Genomic DNA, 12,343 nt, shown 5'->3' on the forward strand with positions numbered 1-12,343 from the left:
AAGGTGAAAAACAATGGTTGTGAATTTGTTTCATATTAGGCTACTTCTTAAAAAATGTGACTCAAAGGGTGCTGGTATGGTACTCTGTGTCTGGTCCATTTCCGAGGCAAGTAATTAAGAAAGATATCAAATGAAGTCACAAGATCTTCGGAAAAGCACAGCAAACCAAACCCAAACCAAACCAAACCCAAACTTAAGAATGGGCACATTGGTGCATTGTCACAGGCCTATTGTTAACTGTCCTTCAGCCATCGCTCCCGATCCACTCCTTCCTGTGGCAAAGGGCATCTCATCCTCTCTGGATGTTATCGGCGGCGCGGTCCTCCATTAAGCGGCAGGGATTTGAGCGCGCTCCAGGATGCAGAGGGAGGCATGGTGAACTCTGGATGCCACCTGTTTCCTGGATGGATGAATGGGCCCCCCGCTGTGCTGCTGGTCCTGTGTGCCATTAAAGCCGCCTCGGGGTGGAGAGGGGACGGACAACTGCGTCAGTACGGGCTGGGTGGGGGTGTAGCAGGGGGAGGCGTGGGTGGAGGTTGGTGATGGGTGGATGTGTGTGTGTGGGGGGGGGGGGTATGGAGTGAGGCTGTGTGCACCAGTCAGAATGGCGTGGGTGTTCTCTCCTTCACTTATCATTGTCAGTGTTGTCCTTGTCACAACCTGTGGGGCTTATGGTGTGTTGGAGGGTAGCTACCCCCCACCCCCCAAGAAATAAGCCCTTGAGGACAGAGAGGGTGGGGTGGAAAGATGAGGTTGGGGTGGTTTGGGGGGGGTGAAGGCGAGGGGCTTGAAAGCAATTGGCTCACTTCCATCACAGCAGGGGGGGCTGAAAGAGAGAGGGTTGTACACAGACACAGCTTAGACCTGGGAGTTAAATAGTTTAATACAGATTTTCTCTCTTTCTACCTTTCTCTCAATCCTCTCTCTTCTCTCTCTCTCTCTCTCTCTCTCGCTATATTTATGCCTTTTGCATTCCAATGCATCCGTGCATGATTTCCACAGTCACAAAGCCCCAAATCCTTACTTTGTTACAAAAACAGTCTAGACAATCCAACACATGTCAGTACTCAAGCACAATTGAAGATAAATAAATATTTCTGTCTTGTATTTTTCTCACCTTGAAGGATCGTCAGCATCACAGAAACCTGCCACAGTAGCCAAACCCAAGATTACCCTGGACCCCCACATACGGCTCAAATCAGAGAAACTCGACTTGGTGAGTGACACAGCAACAGAAGTTTGCCCGTCAAACATGGATATGATACGTTCAGTGAGAAGCACCTGGCAATATTCTATTATTTACAGCAGGGTAGAGACACGGATCTTAATGTGGTTTATGGTACTCTAGCTCTATCCCAAACTCCATGAGAAGAAAACTATGTAGCTCATTGCTCATTGTGAGAGCTCATGGCTCTAATTCTAATTCCTATACGTTTGTTGCTGCTACATAATTTGATTACTTGGGTCCTGGCCGGGAGATGATCCCTCTCGTAGTACAGCATGTCCTGGAATCCACTGGGCTTTTGTTTAAGTCTTTATTTTAAGGCACATGGGTCTTGCACTTGGGTCTGTATCCTGTTTCTCCTTATCAGGAGATTAGGTTAACCTTCACGAGTGAAGATACGCGTAAGGGTAAATTAAAGGGTTAACCTAATCCCGCCAGCCGACCGCCGGTAATCGCTGTTACAGACCCCACTTTTTTTTGTCACGCAAGCAGGACTGCCATGCTTGACCGGGTAGCGGACTTGTTGAGGCGGCACGGTGGTGGTGTCACCAGCAGTGGACGGCAGTTGTCTTTAGCCCCATATTCCTGGCACTCGTCCCTGCTCTTTGTCATGATGCAGTTGTTTAGCAGTGATTGAATCTAATCCCACTGATCCAGGGCCTGACCCTAATCTAGGTACATTAATAGGATTTGGTCTTGGTGGAAGAGAGCACTTTAATGTTGAGTGCAGACACAATGCATACTCTATACTTAGGCACGCCGAGTGTAACGGAGGGTTGGGATGTGGCGAGGTGTAGGGGGTGGTTGTTTACTGCATGTGATTTGGGTCGGGATGCACTGCGTAGCTGGATGCAACCGGCGCAAGTTGCATTGTCAGTTTGAGCATTTGTCACTGTATTGAGTATGTGTGAAGGCAGTGGTAACCCCTCGTAAACAATTCAAGTCTGAAAAGGGTGGGGGAGGTGAGGGGGGGGGGGGGGGGGAGTGGCTAAAATGTTTCAAACGTTGATGAATTTTGTAACAGTCAGCTTATCCTCTGCGTTCTCATTTGTTTGATGAATGTAACGGTTAGTGTTAGGAAAACCCAAGGGTTTCTCCATTGAAGATGCACACTATTGCTGTTACACTGCCTCCTAGTGTAAGCTCCCTGAAATGCATCCTCAGAGCGCAAGCAATCCCTGTTGAACATGTACGCTGGTCCAGATAGCCTACAGCATGGGCTGCTGCAGAAGTGAAAGTCAGGTTAACCAAGCAGGTAAGCAGGGTGCTTGGACACTTGGACATATAGGGAAGAGCCGATTATTGGAACCTTTACTGTGAATGCTATGCAGCAGCCAGCTCTCAAGAATTGCCTTGAGATTCAAATTCTTTTAAAAATGCTAAACATACTTAAATTCAATACAAAGAATATAAATACAAAGTCCTCAATTATTTCATATTAAGTCGTGTTAAAGGTTTAAAATTTTGTTTTTGAAAGTTTTCCTTGTCATTGTTACTGTAGATGTCCTTGACTCTTGGTAGTATATTTCCACTGGTTTATGTTATGTGGACAACTGGACATGCTATTAGCATCTGTGATGTTTGCTTCAGGAGTACCCACAACCATTCACACACACACACACACACACACACAAACTCACCCACTGACCCACACACACACACACACACACACAAACTTACACACACACACGCACACAAACACACTCACACACGGGTAAACACGCATATCCCTGTCCCCTGTGGTGTGAGCTGCTGTGGATGAAAGTGAATGAGGAGGAGATGTACGAATGCAGATGAGAATGTAAATGTGTTTGTGTTGTTGCTGCTGCTGCAGGCGCTGACGTACCTGGGCCTGGACATCAGTGAGGAGAAAAGGCAGAAGCTGAGACAGAGCCTCACCACCGATCCGCAGGGCACCGTGTCGTATGGAGGTAAGGCGCCAGCCCGTCACAGCCACTTGGGCTTGATGCGGTTAGATAACGCAAATGAAAGGCGGGAGCAGAGGCGAGAGAGACACAGAGAGATACAGTGATTATGGAAACTTACTGGAGGCCTGATGTGGTTTAGAAAACAAAAACACTCACTCACATCAACCTGCATCACATTGAGGCTGATAGGAGGAGAGATAAGGGATGAGCTGAGTAATGGGGACAGGAGAAGACAGCGGCCATCCATGATTCCATTTCAGGAGGGAGAAGCCATTTCCAGGTTGTTGACAAGAGGGTAGATCATCAACAAGAAGAGAGTTGACGAAGTGAGAGAGAGAGAGAAGAGGGTGGAATTCTAATTTGGGTACAGTCCAAAAACCAGTAGCCCAGTGATGTGCGAATAGGAAGACATGTGGCCTGTGGTCATGCCTGTGTGACATGAAAATTAGTACATCAAATTCACATGTACAAATATATTCCCTTGAGTTATCAAACTCACACTGACACAAAGGCAACATAGCCTGTAAGAGCGCTGAAACCTTTGGATTTTTTTTGAGGACAGGCTGCTCCCCTGCACTAGACTGTGTGGTAAAAAGTGATCATGCCGGAGAAAATCCTTGAAAGACTTAAAGGATCTTGATTCAGAATCACAGTAGGGGTTCAAGAGCTGAGGCAATCACCTGATCCTGGAAAAATGAGGGGAGAGAGAAGAGTACAGAAAGAAGGAGAGAGAGAGAGAGAGAGAAAGCAGGAGACAGAGGGAGAGAAAGAGGAAAGACAGATTATGAATACCCATGAGCCTCTCTGGTGTTGTTTTAGCTCATCCACACGCACAGAGACAGTCTAAGGTCACATTTTAGGGCTATTTTGGGTAGCATATTGCAGTTGTCAACATAGTGCTGAATTAATTTTCCTGACCAGAAAAAAAATGTCATGCCCATATGAGGTCATGGATGCAGTCTCTCTCTCTCTCTCTCTCTCACTCTTTCCCATGTGTTTACACACAAACACACACACATACACAAATACACACACACACACACACACACACACTCTCTCTCTCACTTGTACACTCTTGTGAGCTCTTGAAACCTGTGTATGTAACAACACACCCTCTTGTCTTGCTGTGTGTGTGTGTCAGACTTTGTGGAGGCCACCCGCATGGTGTTCCCAGAAAAGCTGGAGGAAGCTGGCCTGTCCCAGGGGCCGTTCATGTTCTCCTACCAGGAGGCCGCCAGTCTGATGGACACCTCCGCCTTTCACTCTCCAGTGAGTACGCCACACACCTGAGCCAACACACCTGGGCTACTGCTGCGAGTGACAGGGGTCATGTTTAAGCGATGACTAATGTGCCCCCAGACTGTCACACCCTGGTCCACACAAGAGCATAGAAATAGCCATGCTTACAGACAAACACACACACACAAACACACACACACACAAACACACACACACACACACACACACACACACACACACACACACACACACACACACAGAGCAGTCTTTTTACGACTCGTTTTCCACCATCCTGTTGTTTGGCACATTCAGCACCACTGACAGTGACAGTTTTTCCTGTCCTGCCATTTAAAAACTTGACTTGTTCAACTTTGTCAGTTAAAAATGAGAAGATTTGAGTGCGAGTGTTTTTAAAGGAGATTTTAGTCAGCACAAGGGAATTATCAAGGCTTCCTTTTTAAGGGCTTAAACCCTCGATTGCCAGGCAGTCCCTATTCTGCAGCGGGATACAGGGATGTGTCCCACAGGCTCATGTGCTTGCTGAATAAACGCTAATAACTAAAGCCGGCCTGTCTTTGGGAAGCAAAAGACATTCATATATGTGTGTGTGTGTGTGTTTGTGTTTGTGTGTTTTGGAGAGCGGTACGAAGTGGTACTGTATTTAGAGACTTAGATTCACTCATAGGATATCACATACATGCACACACACACACAAATGCACACACAGACACATGTGTAGACATACAGTACATACACACACACACACACACATAGACACACATGCGCGCGCACACACACACACACACACACACACACACACACACACACACACACACAAACGATACAAACACACATATCCATAAACACACACACGCAAGAGTGCTTATTCCCATGTGTCTGTGTGTGTTTGTCAGACGTACGAGTCGGAGTGCCGGTACAGCACGGAGGAGCTGGAACACTTCCAGACAGAGGTCAAGCAACTGCAGCAGCACATGAAGCAGCTCCAGGTGACCACCGTCTCTGATGACGTGCTGTTCTCTCTCTCTCTCACCGCCTCCCTCCAGTGTTCTCTCCCTCATTTACTCTCGTTCCTTCCAGAGTTCTCTCCCTCATTTACTCTCGTGATGGACTCATGCACTTTCTTAGGGGCAGCCGTGGCCCACTGGTTAGCACTCTGGACTTGTAACCGGAGGGTTGCCGGTTTGAGCCCCGACCAGTGGGCCACGGCTGAAGTGCCTTTGAGCAAGGCACCTAACCCTTCACTGCTCCCCGAGCGCTGCCGTTGAAGGAGGCAGCACACTGCGCTGGGTTTAGTGTGTGTTTCACTAATTCACGGATTGGGATAAATGCAGAGACCAAATTTCCCTCACGGGATCAAAAGAGGATATATACTTCATACTTCATACTTTCTTCCGGAGTTCTCTCCCTCATTTACTCTCGTGATGGACTCAAGCACTTCCCTACGGTGGCGCCACAATCTGTCACCTCAGACTATTCTGTGTCAATTCAACCAGTATTCTCTCATTGACCCCCCTCTCTGTCCAAACGCCTGTAACATTATAAATATTCCCCCCCATGGGTCTAATATTTGGGATTTGTCCATCATACTGATCCACTAGAAGATGAAATGGAGGTGGGAAGGGGAACCCTAGTTGATGTCACATGGAAGGTCTCCGTCCTGATTGGTGTTATTTCATCTCCTACTTCCTCCAGTTTGGTGGCGTATGCTGCCACTTCCCTTTACCTCTGCGTCTTCTGATACTGATACCCCTGCACTGATTCAGCATGTCCGCTCTTCCCTATTAATTACTACTTCACTACATGTTCATACACTACTTAAGACTGGAACAGGAGTTGGTTGCATATTCCCTGCAATGCATTTCAGACCACCCTGATCTAGTTCTGTTTAACCAGGGCCTTTTATTATTGATGAAGCATTACTATGCGAGGCCAATGCATCACACATTAACCACAATTTACCCCTCCTCAGGTTGTTGGCGGATATCCCATTGATTTGGTGTGAGGTTCCATGGGTGTGTGTTTGAGAATAAAATGCTATCGTTCTCCTAGGTGCTCCTGAAGGACAAGGAACAGAGTAAGAAAGTGCTGGAAGAGGAAGTTCAGAAGACGACAGAGGTAAGTGTCACAAGACATGGTTGGGGGAAACAGCTTGGGGACAGCATGGTGAACAGAATCCTATAAAAGCAAGAAGATGAGCTGTATCAGAGAGACCAAGAGAACACATATACATGTACCACACCGACTATTTACATTTACATTCTATCTGTAGAATCCATCTGGGGTCAGTTTATGTTTGTACATGTTAATTCAACTATTCCATTCCATTGCATGTTCTTTAGTGTAACTAGGGAGACATGGGAAAGAGAAATGCCACAGCAGGCTGTATGATATGATGACCCATATCCTTTTTTCGCTGTCTGTCTGTGATGTTTGTGTGTGTGTGTGTGTGTGTGTGTGTGCGTGTGTGTGTATTCAGAAGGCCACAGCGTCGGTGGAGGAGAATAAGAGTCTGAAGGCGAAGTTGCAGGTGGCCGAGGCGGGCCCGCGGCAGTCCAACAGCGCCGAGCAGGACTACGAGGAGGTGATCCAGCTGCTGGAGGCCGAGATCAAAGACCTCAAAAACCAGCTGGCCGGCCAAAAGCAGCGGGGCCTCGAGGCCACAAAGGTACAGGATGCCTCACCAACAGTCCAGCTCCAAACGTCAAGAGACTGGCTCTGTGATGGAAGTGTTTCATGTCCAAGGTTACAGTCATAGGGAGTAACTGTGAAGAAAAGTCCACACACCAATCGCTCCAAAGCAAATATATTCTTTTAATCCATGACGTTTCGGGACAAGCCCTTCCTCAGACTTCCTCATCTGAGGAAGCCTGAGTCTAGTCATAGGACCCTAACTTGAATGACTGCCAAAGTCTAATGTGTCACACACACATATTTACATACTCTTTGGAAACATGAAGTGAAGAGTCTAGGATAGGAAGGAAGTCTAGGATAGGAAGGAAGTCATACGTTGTAGGAAGTCATAGGAAGAATTCTAAGGAGGCGAACTTAAAGGAAGAAAACTGAAAAATAGCTTGTTGGTTCTGTGATCAGGAAGTATCGTAAAACCACTAATTACTAACCCTTTTGTTCGAAAATTCTAAAACAAGTTTTTTAATACTTCAAAATAACATTTGATAAATGAACCATACATTTTTCAGTAGCAATAGGTGTGTACCGGTAGATTTGAACAAAATCTAGTTTGGTTCTTACCAGGGCTTTTACTGCCTGAAATATCCGATTTTGTTTACCACGCTCGGAGTTTAGTGCTGGGCTGGTGGGTGCCTATTTCCAACCTTTCTCACGGCACATCAACGGTTAGACCGAGAATTCTCGTTGCAAATCAAAATTCCACTGGAGCTCCAAGCGTATTTTGTACATGCAGCCTTACAAGACTGTTTACAGCTCTTTGAGTCCAAGTAATATGTAATTTTTGGTACATAGCTAATTTAGATACACTTATGGTGTGGGTGCTTGCGTTTCTTTAGAAATTCGCCGTCTTGGTTTGTATAGAAATTAATATTAAGTGACACATACACATAAGAGGTTGGAAATACGGGACGGTTGGTAATAGGTGACGTTCCTATAGTTATGTGCACAGGGCTGAACTCCATGTGTGCTCTGTGTTAGGAGGACGTGATGGAGCTCAATAGGAAGCTTTCAGCCATCGACAACCAGCTGAGGAAGTCCGAGCTGACACGTAAACACCTGGAGATCTCCAACAAGAAACTGCTGGGGTTCGCTCAGGTACCCCATCCCCCTCACATCTGACTGAACTCAACAGAATTACAGCTGAACACCAAAGGAAACATTATACAACTATTTATACTGTTGAGTAATGTAATGGTTAAAGTTATATACACAGCTATGAAGCCCATGATAAATAAAGTTTGAATATTTGCCTGATAGTTGGTTGAAATTATCAGTTTGGAGCTGACATGTCAGGTGCCTGTGGGTGACAGCCACACTGTTGTTCCTGTGCTACACTGCCACCTAGCGGCTGAGGAGAGCAGAGCAAGAGTCCATCTCCTCAGTCATGCCATACAAAAGACTTGAAAACTGAAAGGCTGATAAAGGCATTTGAACTTAGTGTCTGCATGCTTTTTTCCTCTCCACAGAATGTACATAAAGTTCTCTCCACCACAACATTATTCGGGATGGAAAATGGGTAAGTAGAAGGGGATGTTTTTGACCCAGACTGTCAGTATTTTTCAATAAAATTGAAACAATACTGTTGTGTTAATGCAGCACTTTGGGGTAAATACTTCGCTGAAGTCAAACTTCACTCTTCATGCTGCCTCACTTTACAGTAAAAGCAAGTAACATGTAAAATCAGATCCTGTGCTGATGCGTTTCTGTCCACCCCCTAGGAGCCCTCGGTCGTCCCAGGCCGCTGATAGCCCAGACACACCGTCGCCCATCCCAGACCAGGCGTGCCAGCTGGCAGCGGAAGCCAAGGAGCTGGTGGACGGTGTGTGCTCCCTGTGTGTGGAGACCCCAGGTGAGGGATGTGTGTGTATGTGTGTGGGTTGTGTGTGTGTGTGTGTGTGTGTGGGATGTTCAATCAGATGAATGCATTGCACCCCTTTCAGACAGACCTTTAAACCCGTTTATTGAGTGGTTATTTAGTGTGTAGGTGTCCAGTCTGAATGCGACCTACATGTTTTTAAGATTGAATGTTAATTGATCCTCTTGCGACCTTCATTATACATGTCTAGGTCTGTGAATAGCAATAGTTTGATTGGGTGCCTCTACTGAAGAGAGATGAACTATACAGGGACATAGCACATAGTAAACAACAGTGTGAGCTTCATAAAAGGTGCATTGTTAGGATAGGATGGTGGATAACTGCCAACCTTGTATCTAGAGATACTCATGTAAATTGTCTGTTCTGTGGATTTCAGGCTAACGGTGATACTTTGTTGATACGAATACATGCCAAATGTAGGACGTTACTGATGAATAAATACTGCTAAATAAAGCTCTGTGTTCAAGAAAGGAAGTAACAGCAACAGATGAGAGGAAAGATAAAGCAAACCGAGAGACGTGTAATGAGAGCGCTAGACGACGGTAATCTTGCCAGAAGATGCCAGTTAGATGAGGAGATTAAAGAGCCCCTGCCGTGATTGTGTGTGAGGTGCTCTGGTCCGCCGCTATGGTGATGGATGGGGTACAAATCTGTCTGGTTTCGAATGTGTGATTGGAACATATTATGCCAAGATTATGCAATCTTCTTATCTGTGACCATATGCAAAGATGATGCAGTCTCAGTTTAGCGTGTGTGTGTATTTATGTGTGTGTGTGTGTGTGTGTGTGTGTGTGTGTGTGTGTGTGTGTGTGTGTGTGTGTGTGTTTGAAATTTATGAGACAACCCATGCATGAATCTACAATATGTCTCTTGACCTTCTGACACAGGTCACACGTTTCTGTTTACACATGCAAATGTATACCCCTGTGTGGATGTGTTTTGCTACCAGTAGCCAGCTTTTTTCAGAGTCTCTGCAGCCTGGCTTATTCAACAAGCACAGATGGTAGTGTGTGCAGGAACGTGAACTGAAACACACTTCACATCGTGTGTCTGTTTTTCTCCCCTTGTCTGGTCTTGCCACTCAGGCGGCGCGGAGGTGCGGAGCGACGCTGAGGAGGCAGGAAAGGAGCGCTGTGCAGAGTGAGTGTCCACCACAAACGCTGGCAGAGGACGCTGGTGTCCCTGTGGCCGGCCGGAGGCACCAGAAAACCAACCTGTCAGCATCTCTCTGTATCTGTCTCCTCACCCCTGCAGCAGTGTGTGTGTGTGTGTGTGTGTGTGTGTGTGTGTGTGTGTGTGTGTGTGTGTGTGTGTGTGTGTGCGTGTGTGTGTGTGTGTGTGTGTGAGAGAGAGAGTGAGAAAGAAAGAGGGAGAGGTGGAAAGAAAGAGAAAGGGAGAAAGAAAGTAAGTAAGGGAGTGGTAGAAAAACAGAGACAGAGAGAGTGGTAAAGAGAGAGGGAGGGAGAGGGAAAGAGAGTGAGAAAATGTGAGCTGCACTTGAGAGGGTGACATCCGCTGTGAAATCCATTGTCAGAGAGCACTACGGCTTAAGCTTTGCTGTTGACATTTGAGAAGGAAGCAAAATAGAAGCTCAGCAGGTGTCAGAATGATGCAGCAGTTTTGGAACCCTTAGGGATTCTTACTGTCTTTTGTACTTGTACTGTTTTACTATTCTTAAATGCAGTTGGATCTTCAAACACTTACAATCTAAAAACAATTGCCCAGGGAAAACTCATTTAATTCAGTGACTCAATCGATTGACTAATTAAATGACTGTAATTACTCCCTCTTGAGTAGGATTTATTCATGTTTATTAATTGATCATGTCTCACTCTGTTCTCCCACAGACAACCAACTCTGTGGCCGCCACCTCCTGACAAGCAGTGTCTCTAGATGACTGGATACAAAGCAGATCACTTAGATCAGTGGACTCAGAGGATATGGCATTGACTGACCAGAGACAGAACTGTAGAGGCAAAGACTGTGAAGCTTTGAAGTCTTGTTGATGTTAACTAGTTGAAAGCTTTATTTTTTTTCTGGATTGCATTACCGATTGATTGAAAGCTATATAGAGGAAAAATGTTTTTTTTTTCTAATACAACTGTATCTTGTAAGTATTCAATGTACCTTGTTACCATGCAGGCAGAGTGCTTTTGCACTCTAGTGAGAATGCAGATGGAGAATGATTACTTGTTATTGAATGAAAAGTCAGACAGCCCAAGGTCACCTCAAGGACTACATGTCCCATGGTGCAACAGCATCATAGGAAATAAATAGCCAAGAAGTTCTTATGTACAGAAGTCTTCAAAGGGCACTCATTTTAATTACCCAGACCACACACATCTCATCATTTGATATGATGCATATTTGTATTTGTTCTAAGAAGTGCTCTGACATTATAAATATTTTGTATTTTGAGTCCACGCTTTTATGAAGAGAAGCTTTAGACTTGCCTGGCAAATGATTGGCTTACTGTATGCAGTTGCTAGTTATAAACTTTGTAAATCTTGCCTTTCAAGAACACCCCCCCCCCCCCCCCCTCTTCTTGATGTCACTTTCCATGTCTATGTGGAACTCCATTCTGCTTCACAGTTGCAGTTACATAACACTGGTGCTTCTGTGAACACATCTAAGAGGAAAAACGTACTAGTATTTCTGAGTGTCAACTTGGTATCATTAGAGGTGAGTGTGTGTGTGTGTGTGTGTGTATGTGTGTGTGCCGGTGTCACTGCAGTCCCTCTGGTCATTTGTGAATACAGCACTTGTTAACACAATGTTCTTGGAGAGGATTTTGGTTGTCATGATGTGAAGAACTCATCCTTTAAGGTCATATACAGTGGTACATTTACAAATGCCATGTCCACTGGTACATATTATATATAAACATATATATTTACAACAAGTGTGCATGGTTTGAAATATCAACCTGTATTCCTTACCAACAGTTACTAGAATACTAGTCTGGGTTCATAGAAATGTCAATAAATAAGATGGTGTAAAATATTCTGTATCACGTTGAAATATCATAAAGACATCAGTGGAGCTTTTATCATAACCATAAAACATTTTGTGTAAGATTTATTCTGTTTATATTAATAACTGCACATGCTTTAAAAACTGCTGATATGTAGTCCTGTAAGTTTGATTAGTTTGCATCATATGTGTGGCCTAAATATCTTTTCTTGTATTGTTTTTATTAAAGCACGAACAAGCAGTTTCAGGGTTGTTTCTGGGCATTTATGTGTGCCGTTTATAGGAACACTACATATTAAATCATTCATGGTTTACAAAGACACAGTCAGATAGTCAGATCTTTATACTATACTAGTATCCTCTCTAGAAATGTAAACAATTGTCATCAAAAAC

General features: G+C 45.0%; 1 protein-coding gene across 6 annotated transcripts in view; it reads left to right on the forward strand.

Moving 5' to 3' along the window:
* si:dkeyp-72e1.9 (syntaxin-binding protein 4) overlaps window positions 1–12,197 on the forward strand; it is a 53,559-nt gene extending 41,362 nt beyond the window's left edge. For 5 of the 6 annotated variants that reach the window (XM_042087771.1, XM_042087768.1, XM_042087770.1 and 2 more), the window contains 11 exons: window positions 1,125–1,216; window positions 3,060–3,156; window positions 4,295–4,422; window positions 5,307–5,399; window positions 6,463–6,528; window positions 6,890–7,078; window positions 8,080–8,196; window positions 8,568–8,617; window positions 8,820–8,950; window positions 10,063–10,117; window positions 10,825–12,197. In XM_042087771.1, the coding sequence (XP_041943705.1) occupies window positions 1,125–1,216; window positions 3,060–3,156; window positions 4,295–4,422; window positions 5,307–5,399; window positions 6,463–6,528; window positions 6,890–7,078; window positions 8,080–8,196; window positions 8,568–8,617; window positions 8,820–8,950; window positions 10,063–10,117; window positions 10,825–10,870 (1,064 nt within the window). In that variant the 3' untranslated portion in view covers window positions 10,871–12,197. The remainder of the gene's footprint in view (window positions 1–1,124; window positions 1,217–3,059; window positions 3,157–4,294; window positions 4,423–5,306; window positions 5,400–6,462; window positions 6,529–6,889; window positions 7,079–8,079; window positions 8,197–8,567; window positions 8,618–8,819; window positions 8,951–10,062; window positions 10,118–10,824) is intronic. The other variant, XM_042087769.1, reaches the window with a different exon arrangement.
* Window positions 12,198–12,343: the final 146 nt, after the last annotated feature.

This window comes from Alosa sapidissima, chromosome 3, assembly GCF_018492685.1.
Source record: "Alosa sapidissima isolate fAloSap1 chromosome 3, fAloSap1.pri, whole genome shotgun sequence".
Classification (NCBI taxonomy): Eukaryota; Metazoa; Chordata; class Actinopteri; order Clupeiformes; family Clupeidae; genus Alosa; species Alosa sapidissima.